Source organism: Alternaria conjuncta (genome assembly GCF_024043145.1).
Source record: "Alternaria conjuncta strain BMP 0040 chromosome Unknown scaffold_18, whole genome shotgun sequence".
Lineage (NCBI taxonomy): Eukaryota > Fungi > Ascomycota > Dothideomycetes > Pleosporales > Pleosporaceae > Alternaria > Alternaria conjuncta.
Window position 1 is genome coordinate 232508 of NW_026250107.1, and position 15818 is coordinate 248325.

General features: G+C 52.6%; 5 protein-coding genes and 1 non-coding gene across 6 annotated transcripts; 4 read left to right on the forward strand and 2 right to left on the reverse strand.

The window, feature by feature from the left end:
- Nucleotides 1-211: 211 nt before the first annotated feature.
- J4E85_009657 (uncharacterized protein) lies at nt 212-2240 on the forward strand (the record flags this gene model as incomplete). Its single annotated transcript, XM_051473877.1, has 6 exons — nt 212-359; nt 429-778; nt 826-1289; nt 1336-1405; nt 1458-1696; nt 1748-2240. The coding sequence occupies 6 exons, from the start codon at nt 212-214 to the stop codon at nt 2238-2240; spliced, it is 1764 nt and encodes a 587-aa protein (XP_051322281.1).
- A 933-nt stretch (nt 2241-3173) lies between these two features.
- Nucleotides 3174-5169, forward strand: J4E85_009658 (uncharacterized protein; the record flags this gene model as incomplete). Its single annotated transcript, XM_051473878.1, has 4 exons — nt 3174-3391; nt 3450-3580; nt 3630-4364; nt 4415-5169. 4 exons carry the CDS (start codon nt 3174-3176, stop codon nt 5167-5169), a joined length of 1839 nt encoding a protein of 612 aa, XP_051322282.1.
- A 1030-nt stretch (nt 5170-6199) lies between these two features.
- J4E85_009659 (uncharacterized protein) lies at nt 6200-6823 on the reverse strand (the record flags this gene model as incomplete). Its single annotated transcript, XM_051473879.1, has 2 exons — nt 6200-6543; nt 6622-6823. 2 exons carry the CDS (start codon nt 6821-6823, stop codon nt 6200-6202), a joined length of 546 nt encoding a protein of 181 aa, XP_051322283.1.
- A 2380-nt stretch (nt 6824-9203) lies between these two features.
- On the forward strand, nt 9204-9301 carry J4E85_009660. The gene has a single exon. It is a non-coding gene; the product is annotated as a tRNA-Val (tRNA).
- Nucleotides 9302-10314: 1013 nt separating this feature from the next.
- On the forward strand, nt 10315-13884 carry J4E85_009661 (uncharacterized protein; the record flags this gene model as incomplete). Its single annotated transcript, XM_051473880.1, has 1 exon — nt 10315-13884. The coding sequence occupies one exon, from the start codon at nt 10315-10317 to the stop codon at nt 13882-13884; it is 3570 nt and encodes a 1189-aa protein (XP_051322284.1).
- Nucleotides 13885-14801: 917 nt separating this feature from the next.
- On the reverse strand, nt 14802-15386 carry J4E85_009662 (uncharacterized protein; the record flags this gene model as incomplete). The annotated part of the gene is made up of 1 exon (XM_051473881.1): nt 14802-15386. One exon carries the CDS (start codon nt 15384-15386, stop codon nt 14802-14804), a length of 585 nt encoding a protein of 194 aa, XP_051322285.1.
- Nucleotides 15387-15818: the final 432 nt, after the last annotated feature.

The following is a 15818-nucleotide window of genomic DNA, read 5'->3' on the forward strand; positions in this document are numbered from 1 at the left end:
TCCGCCCCACAGTTCTCTCCAAGATCTTTCGATCTTTGGTCAGTCTCTGCATGATCTCGTGCCCATGGGGCAAATGGGGGTCCGTCAGCATGGAAGCTCCAGGTTCCGTTGCCGAAGATGAGTCGGTTTTATAAGAGAGGTTGTGTTACCTCAGAATACGTACTATCTCAGCATCTCTGCCTCATTCTGTCAACGAAAACGCATCTCAACGATGGACAAGATCAAGCTGAAGTTACCAAACCCTATCAGAGACTGGCGGCGCAGACGCTCCGTTGAGCAGACATCGCAAGATGTCGGCGAACATGCTGGCTACGATAATACCCCACTTCCGAGGTTGACATGGAAGAGTTTCTGGATGGGTATGTTGGTGTCAATGGGAGGATTTGTCTTCGGGTGAGCAGTGTCCAACACAATTCCCTTCGCTCCAGCTAAATCTCTTAGCTATGACACTGGTCAGATCTCTGGGTTCCTTGGTATGGTCGACTTCCTTCGACGCTTCGGTCAGAGGCATGCAGATGGCACGCCATACTTCTCCAACGTACGATCTGGACTCATCGTGGGTCTATTGTCTATTGGTACATTGTTTGGTGCTTTGATTGCGGCACCAATTGCAGACAGGATTGGGCGGAAGATGAGCATCATATGGTGGTGTGGTATCTTCTCTGTGGGCATCATCGTCCAGATTGCTGCCACAGATGAGTGGTATCAGGTCATGATGGGCAGGTTCGTTGCCGGTCTCGGTGTTGGTGCACTCAGCCTACTCGTACCCATGTACCAAGTACGATCCCCACACGAACAGCAAATGTCCATCACTGACAGATACAGGCGGAGACAGCACCTCGACATATCCGCGGAGCCTTGATTTCCACCTACCAACTCTTCATTACATTCGGAATCTTCCTGGCCGCAGTCTTCAATTACGCTGCGGAACGCCACCAATCCGGTAAAGCCGCATCCTGGCAGATCACCCTCGGGCTCTCCTTCGTACCTGCCGCTATTCTCGCGGTAGGTATTTTGGGCTTTTCCGAAACACCTCGGTTCAACTACCGTCATGGTAAGATCGACCAGGCCACCGCAACCATGTCGAAAGTATATGGGGTACCAACGAACCATCAGAGCATTCAGCTAGAGCTTGAGGAGATGAGGGTCAAGCTCGAAGCCGAAAGCAAGCTTACCAACGGACCCATACAAGAATGGTTGGGTATGTGGATGGCGCCGAAGATGGCATACAGGTTGGCAATTGGCATGGGCTTGCAGATGTTTCAGCAGTTGACAGGCGCCAACTACTTGTAAGCAACTAATCGCCCCCAGTGAGAACATTCTGACATCCCAAAGCTTCTACTACGGTACCGTAGTCTTTGCCGGTACTGGTATCAAGAACTCGTTCGTTACGCAGATGATCTTGGTATGCAATCTCATTCCGCAAGGCCATCCATAATGGCGCTGACCTCTTTCAGAACGGCATTAACTTCGGCGTCACCTTCTACGGCCTTTATATCGTCGAGCACTACGGTCGTCGCAAATCGCTCATTGCCGGCTCATGCTGGATGTTCATTTGCTTCCTCATCTTCGCTTCTGTCGGTCACTTCGCCCTTGATCGCGACAACCCGGAAAATACCGAAAGCGCAGCCACAGCGATGATATGCTTTGCTTGTTTCTTCATCTTCGGGTTTGCGACAACGTGGGGTCCGATGATGTGAGTTTCACGCCGATTCCCAGAATGCTACGTCAAACTGACATCTTCTAGCTGGACAATCTGCGGAGAGTTATACCCCAGCCGCTATCGCGCCAAAGCCATGGCTCTATCGACGGCATCAAACTGGCTGTGGAACTTCCTTCTCGCATTCTTCACGCCCTTCATCACTGGTGCCATAGATTTCCGCTATGGCTACGTCTTCGCCGGGACAAACATCCTAGGTGGTCTTATCGTATACTTCTTCGTCATCGAAGGCAAAGGGCGCACACTCGAGGAAATCGATACGATGTACCTGATGGGCGTCAAGCCATGGGAAAGCGCAAAATGGGTCGTTCCCAGCCTGGAAGAGATGAGCGGAGATATGAGGGTTAAGCTCGAGTCCGCAAACCCGGAGTTGGCGCTCAGGAAAGAGACTAACGGAGGGACGGCTGATGACAATGCTAGTGTGAGGCACGAAGAGGATAGCGAGGCGATTCGCGGGAGTGAGGCTATATGGGACGGGAGTGAAGAGGGGTTGAGGGAGAAATCCGAGGTCGAGCCGTAGTGAGCGTGTTGCAGATGCGGTGGTCGCTTGGTTGGTCTGGGTGAAGCAGTTCAATCCGTTATTGTTGGTAACTCCCGCTCATACTGCAATGCTCGTAATTTTATCTATCGTCTGCTGATGTGAAGAGTTTTGCGCCGCGGCATGCACCCGTTGAGATCGTTCTCGTAGAGCTAGACGCTCTCTGTAAGTCGCGCCACGTGCACGCGTCGGGATTTGCAGCAGGCTTCATCCCAGCCTCCTCAACATCCATCCCGCGAACGTCAGTGCAACTTCATTTTGACTTACACAATTCTCACCTCTGTGCTGGCAGCATCCGCAAAGGAAGGTGTCATCGGAAAGAGACATGATTCGTATCCAGTCAGCCTCGTGCGGCGTTGCACCGCGCTGAGTTCGCGACGGAACCCGATTTGGCGCTGACAGCTGCAGTGTAAACGACGTAGCGGTGCCGAAAAGCTTATGAGGTGAGCGCATCGGCGTGACCGACCGCCAGCGTCGACTTATTCAGGCCACCCCAAGCTGAAAATTTGTTCGCGGTTCAGCATTGACGTAACACGGGAACTCCAAGACACCACAGTTCCACGCCAAGAAGCATCCAACGCCTGGAACGGATCAGATTAGATCTGCCTTGTCGCTAGTAGCAGGCTATTAAACCCAAGCATGTGGTCCTCGGGCAAGCCATGGTGTCATTGCACAGACCCGCGGACTTCCTCGTGGTACTGTCGCGTGGGTGTGTGCCTCTCGCCATGGCACCACTGCACTTGGCGAGGAATAAGTGTGCCAATAGCACGACACGGCAGCCCAGCCGCCTGCGCGCATCAGCAATGTTGCGACGCAGGGCCGATCAGATAAAGTAGTTCCCTCCGCCGTGCCGTTATCTTGGATGCATCTCGTATACTGCGACTTCGACATCCTCCTGCAGAATTGGACGCGATCATGCGCCATTCATTGAGACCTGGAGAGGCGACAAGCCCGACCGATGTTGTCCACAACGAGACTGATCGCGGGAACTTCGGCAAGGATATCGACTACAACCGCGAGCGGTCGCCAAGCGATGATACTTCGAGCGAGCACTCGGCTCAGGCTGGTGTGAAGCGCATTGAAGCTGTGAGCAAGGCGTGGACCAAGACTTCGCTCATCATCGCCTACGTCACGTACGTCATCAGGATCGCTTTCAATTAGAAAGGTTTCTCTGGACTAACCCCAGTCCAGACTTCTACTTATTGCCAACGTTACATCTCTCGAGATCCAGGTGACTAGTCTCTTGACGCCATATGCCACGAGTGCCTTTGCTCTGCATTCACTCGTCTCCACAATCTATGTAGTACAGGGTGTCGTAGCCGGTACGTTCCTCGTTCCGCCATACTCAGCGCAGCGACTAACTACGTCCAGCGGTCATCAAACCGCCAATGGGAAAGATTGCCGATGTCTTTGGACGTCTCGAATCATTTACCATTACCATATTCCTCTACACAATCGGGTATTGTATGCAAGCTGGATCCAATAATGTGCAAACTTTCGCAGGAGCCCAAATCTTCTGGGCCGCCGGTTTCAACGGTCTGGGAGTTTTGCAACAGATCTTCGTCGCCGATACTACGGATCTGCTCAATCGCGCTCTTTTCTCCACCTTGTTCGACGTTCCCTTTCTTTGGACTACATTTGCTGGAGCAGAAGTTGGAGAAGCGATCCTGAACAACACTACCTGGAGATGGGGATACGGTATCTGGGCTATCATCCTTCCGGTTTGCTTCATCCCACTGGCTGTTAGTCTTTTTATGAACCAGCGACGTGCAAAGAGCTTGGGTTTTGATGTCCCCAGTCCATTCCACGGGCACAATACACTCCAGGTCCTGAAGAACATCTGGATCGACATAGATGGATCTGGCCTGTTGTTGTTCGCGGCAGCCATAGCACTCATCTTGTTGCCACTTACACTGGCTCCAGGCGCAAGTGGTGGGTGGAGTAATGGAAGTATGATCGCCATGCTAGTCATTGGCGGCGTACTGCTTCTTGCGTTCCCAATGTGGGAGACGAGCAAGAAGTTGGCACCAAAGGCATTCTTTCCACCAAACCTCTTCAAAGAGAGGACGATCATTGCTGGTGTCTTGATCGCATTTTTCTACTTCAGTAAGCACCATGCACACCACACTATGGCTTAATGCTAACGAATGAAACAGTGGCATTTTACATGTCTGTCTTCCCATACTTTAGCTCTTACCTCCAGATTGTACAGGGCCAATCTCCTTCCACAGCCGGATACATCACACGAACCTTCACTTTCGCTTCAACCGTCTCATCAATCGTAGTGTCACTTCTCATAAAGTACACAGCGCACTACAAGTACTACACAACCTTGGGCGCAGCCATCTACCTGATGGGCATGGGCCTTATGTTGGCATACCGGACCGAAGACGCTTCAACTGGCACCCTCGTCGGCACGCAAATCGCAATCGGAATAGGCGGAGGCTTCTTGAACGTCCCTGTCCAACTCGCTGTCCAGGCCTCAGCCTCCCATCAACAGGTCGCGGCCGCAACAACAGTCTGGCTAACTATCCTCGAAGTCGGAGGCGCAGTAGGATCAGCAATCTCAGGCGCTATCTGGTCGACCTACATCCCCGCCAAACTGCAGCAGTACCTGCCCGCGGAGAACGTGGCGGATTATTCGACTATCTACGGCAGTCTCTTAGTCGCAGCAGACTATGCTACCTACCCAGCTGGATCCCCCGTCCGTATTGCTATCAACCGGGCCTACCAAGAGACGATGCGGTACCTACTCATTGGAGCTCTTTGCTGCGCAGCACCTATCGTGCCGTTGACGTTTTGTCTCAAGAACTACAAGTTGGATCAGATGGACCAGAAGGTTGTTGGCAATGTTATTGGTAGTGCAGAGAAGAGGGAGAAAGCGAAGAGTTGGCGATTTTGGAAGCGATAGGCACGTACGTGCTGGCATGTCGTTTTTCACAACGCGAGTATATTCAATGAATTGCCTTCGACTAGTCTGCTTCGTGAGTCCTAAAGAGCGAACATCGAAGAAGCGGAAACGCAACCAAGACCAAGGCATTCCGTGCCATGCATCGCACACATCTGATTACTGATTCCGCTCTTCTCATTGCCTCGGCGAACAACTCCGAATGTCAATGCCAAACTGTTTGAGTTGCGACTTCCACACGATTCAAAGCCAACTACCTCGGTAAGACCGCGAAGGTCAGCCAGCAAATTCCACAGTCAAAGTGTCCAATCTTCACAGTCCACAGACTCAAAAACACAATCGAATTGTTCGGCACTGGAGAAAGCGAAGTTTGCCCCCAGCCGCCCGCCGGCAGCCTCGCCAGGCCATTCCGACCGCACAGACCACACGACAGGGCCGTGTTTCACGCTCCGCACCCGGGACCCTGGACCCTGAACCCGCGGCGTTGCCAAGAGCTGTAAGTTACGTTACTGAGACTTTAATGCGACTTGAGACTAGAGACGTCGGTATCCTTTGTGGATTTCTTATGGCGACGAGAGTAAAACGCCCAAGGCGGGAAATGCGGATGCAATGTCAATGGGTGTTGGTGAAATGAGTCGTGCAGCGGCGGGATCCGAGCAACTGAGTTGGAAGTGAGACAACAGTGGACTCACCTCGCGAATTGTAGGAAAAAGGATGCTGTTGTGTTGGTGAGAAGGCATGTTGGAGCTGAGGTCTGATCAAATAGTACTTTATTGAAATCTTGCGACGTTTTATCTCATCTTCCATTGCCTTGTTCGTCCATCCATCCATCAATACCGTTATCCAAAACTCCTCATCTTCCGGTCCGCAGTACGCGTGATCCTGCTGATGCTTGCTGAAAAGAAAACTTGCGCTCGGAACATACAAGATCGAGCTTGTGACATGACTGTCGTGTATAACTCCTCCTCCCATGGCGCGTGATGTCTTTTGGAGAGAGAATATGCTAGCTGAAATGCAAAGTCGGGTATAGTGCTCAAACTTCGGTGATGGCGACCAAAGTCATCTTGGGTGCGTCCTCCTCCTCGACGACCTCGTCGCGCTTGCGCTTCTCAGCAGGGGCGCCAGCGGCGGCAGAGTCCTTGGGAACGTTGACACCGGGGTTGACGAGAAGACCGACACCGGCGTTCTCAGTGCCCATCTCGACCTTGGGCATGTCCTTCTGGGCCTCCTTGGCGTAGCCGAGAGCAGCGTTGAAGCCAGCGAGGTCACGCTTGATCCATTGCATGGCCTCCTCGACGGCGGCCATCTTGGGCTCAACGGGAGCACGCTTGCTGATGATGTCGTTGACGGCGCGGCGAAGGTTGGATCGTTTAGCTGCTTCTCCTTCAGCTGGTTGTTCTTGAGCTTGCTCGCCTTCAGCTGCGGGCTGTTCGGCGGCCGGTTGTTCTTGCTGACCTTGTGCTGCGCCCTCCCCACCGGCGTTGGCTGCGGCTCCCGAAGCGAGCGTAGACATCAACTCTGAAGCTGATTCTGTGGATCCTAGCGAGATCTCTCCATCACCGACTACCAGGGCAGGCGAGTAGGCACCCAAGTTGATGTTAAGGGGGACGGCAGCGACGGTGGCGACGAGCGCGAAGAGAACGTGTTGAGGAAGCATGTTGTCGGTTGGGTGGTTGGATCTTTCGATTAGGTGGTAAGGTAGTGGTGGATGATTGAGGTTCGATGAACGATTAGATGATCAAAAAATGTACTAAGTGATAGAAGTCGCCCGGCGACAGAAGTGAATACTAGTTGGTAGTGAAATGAAGTGAGTGACCGGACTGGAGAATAGAAGAAGTGGGTTTACTGTCTTCTTATACGCAAACCACAGAGTCTCCATAGTCTCCATAGTCGTGGTATCGCAGGCCCACCGTCGTTACCTGCCAAGATGAATTAACCATAACTGTCAAGGCATGAAACTTTCTTGAGGCTACGCCAAGTAGCGGCAAGCATACCATGGCAGAGCTTTGCCTTCGATGGCCACGCCAAGCTTCTCCCGCTGTTTGATGTTGGGTCAAAACTTTTGTGATGCGGAGCCAAGGTCGGATAAGCCTGGGGAGCGTCCTTAGTTACCGGGACTAATGCATGGTTCTGGTACTGCAAGTGGGTCAGTGACCACGATCCTGAGCCGTGTGATTAGTCCAGGCCTCAACGTGGTCAAGGATGAGTTCCTCTTCGAGTGCACGTGGAGAGAGCGATCTGCCTGAGGCACATAAGGTCAACTGCATGTTGAGTGAACGATGCACTTGTCACACTGGGGCCCAATAATGGGTCTTGGAGTACTGATCTTCCGAACACTGACGCGTACCACACAGTTCCTTTCGACTGCTTGAAGTCTGGCCAAGCCCAAATCTAAAGCCATGACAGTGGTAGAAGGAGACTGGGTAATGCTTAGAGCACCAAGCCTATAGCTTCTCGTTCGGGCTGACTTGCTAAGTAGCGGCGGTATACAGGAGGTGGCCGAAGGGGCGAATCGAGGGGTTGTCTACCTCAATGAGCATCGATCGCCGGATTTTCAGGCGCGCACGAGCAAGATGCGACCCTTAGGCAGACCTCCTCCACAGCGTTCGTCTGGGGCAAAGGGGCCAGACTGACAGGGCTCGGCGATGAGCTTGGAAGGGGCAAGCCTTGATCGCAACACTTGGCGTCTTGAACAAGTGGAGTTGTAGATACCTGAGCGGAGCCAAGTGCTGGGGTCGCAGCCTTAGAGACGCGATGCGAGGTTTGAGATGTGGTCTGCTTTTAGGCTGTGGTCTCCAGATCGGCCTTAGTGCGCTACCCCGTGGCTGGAACTCCTACGGAGGTGCGACAAATCGATGTCTTGGCCGGCGGGGACGTCGCTGGATTCGCATCGTCTCCAGACTCATGCAGGAAGCACAGCGTCGGTCTCGGAACGGTGCTTGTCATGGTACTTGTCGTGAGGAACGGTGCGCGCGTGCAGCTGACGTGTGCTTGCTCCAGCGGGACTGTGCTGCAGCCCACAGCCTAGATGCGCTGGAGTCGATCGATTTGTTCTTGGCTGTAATCTTACGCGCAGCTTGGCTTCTTCAGCGGCATGAAGACTGGACTCATGGTGAAGAGTGAACGATGAGGAAGACGTAGGGGCACGGAGGTTTGTTACTGTCGGCGTTGCTGATCCCGCTCCGCAATCTCCTGGGCACGCGTGGACGCGTCCAGAACAGCTACAGCCCCGACAACCACACACATGCTCAACACCACGCGCAGAGTACCCCATATCCTCTTCGATCTATTATCGCGATCACGAGCGCGAGACAGCCAACATTATGACGACTACGCTCGCTCGATGCGCGGTCAGCGGAAGTCGTTGGTCGCCCAGCTGTACCAAGCCACGTTACAGCTTCCGCCCGGACGGTAGCTTCAAGCCGCGTCGCGCGATGCAGACCGCCCGCCTGTCTGTTTGCTAGCTGGCAGCTACCCGCTCCCAAGCTGTCGCTGAGCTTGGTAATTGATCTTGTTAGCGTCAAGTCGCGCAAAAAAGTCGGAGGCAACAATGGCATTCTTGGTGCGGCAGCAGATTTCCCCACAAACGCGAACTTCTGTCTCGACAGCACTCGCTCCGAACAACTAAGCTCTCTTCAGCTTTGAAGCAGAAGCAAGTGTATAGTTACGAATGCGAGTCCAGCAGTGTTCCCATAGACCCAACGCTCAAAGTTCGGTCGGCAACTCATTGATGGTTCGCGATGAACAACACAAACATACTCGGACTAGCCACACTTGTTTGCATACCCGATTGTATGTCAAGCGACCCCATTACGACTATACTCCATTCTATCGCACCATGGTAGCCTCTGGTGGGGCGAACCACTTCGACCCACGACGGAAGAAAACTGGTTCAGCTTCTTGCCCCGCACCACAGGAATTTCTCTATCGTATCGCCAGCGTATGTACGGCTTGCTACGAAGGGGCTGAGCTCGTCTCCAGGAGGTAAAACGGTGGCTGACATTTTGCAACTATTTTTGCCGTCCTTCATCAATAACGGTTCGTTGGTGTAGTTGGTTATCACGTCAGTCTAACAAAGGCCCTCAAAAGCCTGTTAGTACACTGAAGGTCCGGAGTTCAAACCTCCGATGAATCAGTCTGCAGACGCTTTGGAGTTGTCACTTCGGTGTACAAAGATTTGGAGTTGATCTTTTGTGGTCAAATTTGGTGTTACCGGTTTGGTGTTGAGGGCTTAAGGGTTGAACCTTTGGTATGCCCCCCCTTTAACACCTACCTCTTTGGGATTGGCCCTTTGGTCAAAGCTTTGGAGTAGATCCTTTGGATCTAAAAGATTTGGAGTAGATCCTTTGGAATCTAAAACCTTTGGTGTATTACACCTTCGAAGCCGCCCCCCTTTTTTTTGGACTCCTTGTCTCTAAGAGATGCTGATCACGATGCTGTTAGTGTATGCTTAAGGTTGTGGAGCAATTCTTGCCTCATGTCAGTCACTGACATGATGCTCCAGGAATGAGGGCTCTACATTTTTGCCTATGATGGAGGGCTAAGAGAGCTCTCGCTATCAGTCTTCATCGCTGCTAAAACCGAACAGCAATCTTTGGATTCGAGCTATGCAATTTCACGAACGACCCCTTGTTCGTAGCACAAAGCATACTACACGGCCAATTGCACAGTCATGGGGTTTGTACATCTCGAGATCTTGAGCGCAGCGTTTTGTTGATCTTGGTACTCTTCAAGTGTTTGCTAATTGTTTTACGTAGTACGTAGAGTGCAAACTCGGATAGATCACAACCTGTTAGACTTTTTGCGAAAGACACGTTCACCTTGACCTATCGGGTACCAGATTCAACATACAGCGATACGTCCAATCCATACACGTTACAGTAGCCAAGGTAGTCAAGCATCTTTCTACATTTAGTAGACGTGCATTGCCGGTGTCGTCTACCTCCGACGGGCGGATATGTACATCAAAGCAGGGCAGACGCGTACATTGCCGCTGCGACCACTATGATCACAAACAACGCAGTCCACCCAAAGCCTATCTGCTTCCCGGCTGGTCGAGTCGCATTCACAATTCAACTCAGCCTCATTTCGTCTTGATACTGGCATTGCAAAGATCTTCAGTGTACTCGTGCATCACCATCAGCAATCATGGCCACGCTCGACACCTTAGAGCGAGCCTTGAAGCGAGTCGCTAACACCAAAACCTCCGTCAACTCTCCAAGGGAGCCCTTGACCGACGAACAATACGCCGCGGGTTTCGAAACCTTCGTGCAAGGACCCGGTTGGGCGATCTACCGCGACTTCATCATCCCAGAACTATCCTACCTCCTATCTCCTCTACACCAGTCAGACAAGTTGATCTCAGTTCTGGAGATCGGCCCGGGTCCCGAGAGCGTTCTCGGACATCTACACAGAAGCCTGCGAGAGAGGATTGGGAAGTACAACGCTTTTGAACCGAAAGTCTTGTATGCTCTTAAGCTGGAAGACTGGTTACAGGATCACGAGAAGACGGATACAACCTCAAGAGCTCCGTTTCCTTGCTTGGAGAGTGATCCTATCATCTACGCTTCGAAGCGGGAAGACTGGTTGCGGGATCATGAGAAGACGGATACAACCTCCAAAGCTCCGTTTCCTTGCTTAGAGAGTAATCCTGTCATCTACCATACTCCTTTCGATCCGGACGGCGACACGCCAGGTGGTGCCGATATCGAGAAGTACGACATCGTTCTCTTTTGTCACAGCATGTACGGTATGAAGCCGCAGGACCGTTTCATCAAGCATGCGTTGAACATGCTCCTCGATAATGGAATCGTCGCAGTCTTCCGTCGTGACGGTATTTTTCACATCGACGGCTTAGCCTGCCACCACACGGCTTCCTATCCCACCGGAGTCGTCGGCGTAGCAGATAACGACGACGCACTGGGTATATTCGCACCTTTCGTCGCTGGCTTTACCATGCAAGACACCGAGGAAGGCAACGCTGTTCTAGCAGACTGGCGAAAGCTATGTCGTGATCTGGCCCGCCGTGATGACGTCTACCCCGAAACCCTTCTGTTCTCCGCACCTGAAGTCATGTTGTCTTTCAATCAACACGCAGACAAAGTCGAAGAGTTGAAGACGCGTATAGGTCCGATACTAGAGGAAAAACTGGTCAAGAACAAGCAAGCTCTTGTGCAGCGCCCCGCCGCTATTGTTAGGCCAGATACTGTTGAGAAGGTGCAAAAATGCGTCAAGTGGGCACTCGAGCATAGCCTTGGTCTGACTATTGTTGGTGGAGGACATAGCGCACATTGCCTCAAATCCAATGTGGTGGCAATCGACATGAGTGCTTTCGACTCTGTACATGTACTCAAAAAGGTTGGGGATGTAGAGGACCAAGACGTTGCCTTCACTTCACTTGTAGTCGCTGGGGCTGGATGCAAGACAGTCAATATCATCAGTAAGACTCTCAAGGAGGGCCTCACTGTACCTCTAGGATCTCGTCCAAGTGTTGGAGCTGGACTCTGGCTACAGGGTGGTATAGGCCACCTTACAAGGATACACGGCCTCACCTGCGACAACATTGTCGGCGCCGTACTCATCAGTGTCGCTTCCGGAGAGATCTTCTATGTCGGTCGTGTGCCAAGCGATTATGTTCCGAAAGAGGGCTTTCGTCCAGATAATGATACCGACATCCTTTGGGCACTGAAAGGTGCCGGCACAAACTTTGGTATCGTACTCAGCGTAATACTTCGAGCCTATCCCGCCCAATCGTTTGCCACGCGAAACTGGGTAATCCCCCTGAGCGACAATGCCGAAGCCGAACGCAGACTACGGGAGTTCGACGAGAAAGTCGCAAAAGGATGCAGCAATTTCTGTTCTGCCGACGCGTACCTGTATTGCGAGGATGGACAGCTCAACCTTGGGATCACGACGTTCGCCTCGATTGATGCATCTTCCCCATCGCCTATGACTATCATGTCAAAGCGCAAAGGCGATCTATGGGGAACTGATAGCGACAACAAGATCATGGATGGCGTAGAAGTGTTCGATGCCGAGATGTACATGTCTAAGATGCATGGGGGACACGGCGACGGCAAGACGTCATCTTTCAAGCGTTGCGTATTCCTCAAGGACATTGGAAAGTCGAAAATCGCTCAACGCCTAGTCTCAGCGGTCGAGTCTCGTCCGTCACCGTTCTGTTACCTCCATCTGCTGCATGGCGGCGGGAAGGCTGGCGAGGTCGCACCTGAAGCGACTGCGTTCGGGTGTCGAGACTGGGATTTCGCTTGCGTCGTCACCGGGGTGTGGCCGCGGGATGAGGATGGCAATCGTGATGCGCATGCTTCCGTACAGTGGGTGTACGATGTAGTCGATAGCTTGCTGCCGTTGAGCACGGGCACGTACGGAGCGGACCTTGGACCTGACCCCCGAGATGCAGTACTGGCGGAGAAGGCGTTCGGGCCGAATACCGTGCGCCTCGGTCGTCACAAACGCCTGATGGATCCACGGAACGTGTTGGCGTGGGCTTGTCCGTTGCCGAAGCCTCCGTTGCCCAAGCCTCCGTTGCCCAAACTCATCATTCTTGTTACCGGCGAACACGGCGCCGGCAAGGACTACTGTGCCGGCGAATGGGTCGCCGTGTTCTCTGAACTTAACGGCAACGCTTCTTCTTCAACGCATGGTCTTCGCGCGCAAGCTATACGCATCAGCGACGTCACGAAACGCGAGTTCGCCGACGCGACTGGTAACGACTTCCGCCGCCTTCTAGACGATCGTGCATATAAGGATCAACACCGTCCAGCGCTGACAGCCTTCTACGAGAAACAAATCCAGGAACGACCCCGACTGCCGGAAGAACACTTTCTCGAAGTTGTCCACAATGCGGCAAGTGCAGATGTTGATGTTCTGTTCATCACGGGGATGAGAGATGAGGCACCTGTCACATCATTCTCCCATCTAGTGGCGGCGAGAAGAGTGATCGAAGTCCGTGTTGATATCAACGAAGCCTCACGGGTTGCTCGTGGGGTACGCACCGAGAAGACGACTGACTTGACAGCTCCGCGACATCGTCCAAATCTGACCTTCGTCAACGACACACCAGGAAACGGCGCGATACGAGAGTTTGCCGAGGCCTCCATACTTCCCTTCGTGCATAATGACCTACAACGACTGGCCGATATGGTACGTTCAATCCCGAATTTCCCCAAGCCGGGCATCCAGTTCCGACATGTACTCGGAATCTCGCAGCAGCCAGGCGGCCTTGCTCTTTGCGCATCACTACTACAAAGTCACTTCACTGGATGCTGGGCCAACGTCGATGCCATCGTATGTTGCGAGGTAGGCGGTCTCGTCTTTGCACCGGCATTGGCATCGCTGGTAGACGTGCCTCTGGTGCCCATTCGCGAGGCTGGCAAGCTTCCGCCACCTACCATTTCGGTCATGAAGAACGCATCGTATATCTCTTCCCAAGCTCCTAACCAAGCAAAGATTGGAAAACGCATCGTGATAGGGCGAAACGCGATTATCGGCTCTGACTCGGTCGTAGTCGTGGATGATGTACTGTCGACAGGCGAGACTCTTTGTGCGGTGCTACATCTACTGAAAAAGGCTGGTGTAAAGAGTATCGCAGTCATGGTCGTTGCGGAGTTTCCACTTCATTGTGGGCGTAAACTATTGTACGATCGTGGACACGGTATGGTGGATGTGCAGAGTTTGCTTGTGTTGGGAGGTGACTAGACGGTGTAAGACGGCTTTGCTATCGAAACGATTAATGCATGCACTGAATGAGATAGCATAAAGTCACAGACCATTCGCATCCCAACCTCATCTCATATGTTCTGCTTGTTCAATGTTTGCCAGCCCCGTAGAGCTGATTACGTCAAGGCAGAAGTCACCTTCGAGGCATCCTGATCATGACAATATTGATACAAACGAGATTCTCATTACTGCTATAAGCTATCTGAAACTACACTACAGTAAGAGTACTGCTACCACTGCCCTTGGCTGCCCGACTCGACCTCGACATCTTAGTATAAGCTGCCCCTTCACTTTTGGATTCCAGGAAGTGGGATCGCCAGCTCCACGATGTTGTGGCTTTCAGTGGAGCATGCTCCATCATCCAGGGTACTTTGGAGGACAATGGTATTCAGGCTTGGGACCACCCTCGTCCTTAGTACACCCTATCGGATCCCGTCGCGGTGTACATTTTACATTTTGCTCATCCCATGTCTTTCCATCGTTTTTCGGATCATAGTAGAAGCATCCGAGGGAATAACAGTCGACGAAGGGGGTAACTCGGTCTGCTCTCCATCCGTGCATCTTGGCGATTTCTTCATTGAAACCATTGCGGAATGGTTGGGTCGCGTATTCTGCAACCCCCTTGTCCGATTTACCATCACATTCGTAGGTCCAATCGGAAGTTTTGTGATCCCATTCCAGTTTGATCATGAGAACCATCTGAACTGGGCCTCCGTTGGTCGGGTATACTATCAACGCCTCGGCCGGGACGGAGCAAAAGAACAAGTCTCTGTCACCACCGCTGTTGTCTTTGAAATCGCCGATTCTGAAGCAGTTCCGTGGTACTTCAGTCATCTTCTGGTACACGCTAGCCATCATACGGTACTATACATGTGTTAGCCCTTGAACATGACCACTTAGAGTACGGCAACGCTTACTCCCAAGTCCTGGAGATCTGGTAAATCCGGATTGAAGTACTCGTGCTCAATCTCGAGAACGAGCGCCGAGTCTGTTCGATAATTGTTGTCTCCATCCCGAAAAACCGCATTGCGAATAGAGCAGTCGTCCATGGTAGATCCTTTTTTGCACTTCTTGAGGATTGAGTAGATGCGTTCATACATCCGTCCCTGTTGGAAAGTTCCAGCGTGGGTAGCTCCCTTGCCGAGGCGAACATCAACACGATACCAGCCTTTGAGATGCTTCCACTGTTCCTCGACATCGGCAACGTGAACGTCGGAGCTGGCAGTCGACAACGTTGTGTTTGTGCTAGTGAAGCCATGGAGCTCGGCGAGCAAATCGCCTTCGGAGGGGATATCTTCTGATGATATCTGGGAACTAGCTGAGGCGGGAGAAGTACCAAGAATCGATGATTCTTGGGGAATTGCTTGCACGGAAGAAGTAGCAAGAGTCGACACTTCTTGAGCGTCGATGGCGTCCGGGGCTGCGAGAGAAAGCGCGAGAAGCGCAAGGAAGGCGCAGAAGAGGGAGAAGGTGCACCTCATGTTGGCCGTGGTTGATTGCGCTGATTCTCGGGTTGCTGTTGGAGGTGGAAGCGTGGCAGGGCGTTGATGAGGGCAGGGGCAGGCGAAATGATATAGTGCGCAGGCGCCAGTCTGACATGGAAGTGGGCCCAGCTGCCTGGAGGCGACGGAGTTTGTGCGGTGAGTGAGCGGGTGAGAAGGGAAGGAGTAGAGCAGTAGCGTGTTGTTGTGCGATAGGCGCGGCCGCGACTGGGAGTGAAAGGGCAGGCGCAGAAGGGTTTACTACGCTCATCTCATAACAGCTTGACAAACCTAGACTTCATATAATCCAGTTAGTGAGACATTGTAGATGGGAGACAACAGGTCGGTGACAGAAACAACAGTTGTCTCCGCGGTCATCCTGTATGCCATTTGGTGGCATTTCGATGGACGGGCGCTTTGCACTTTGTCCAT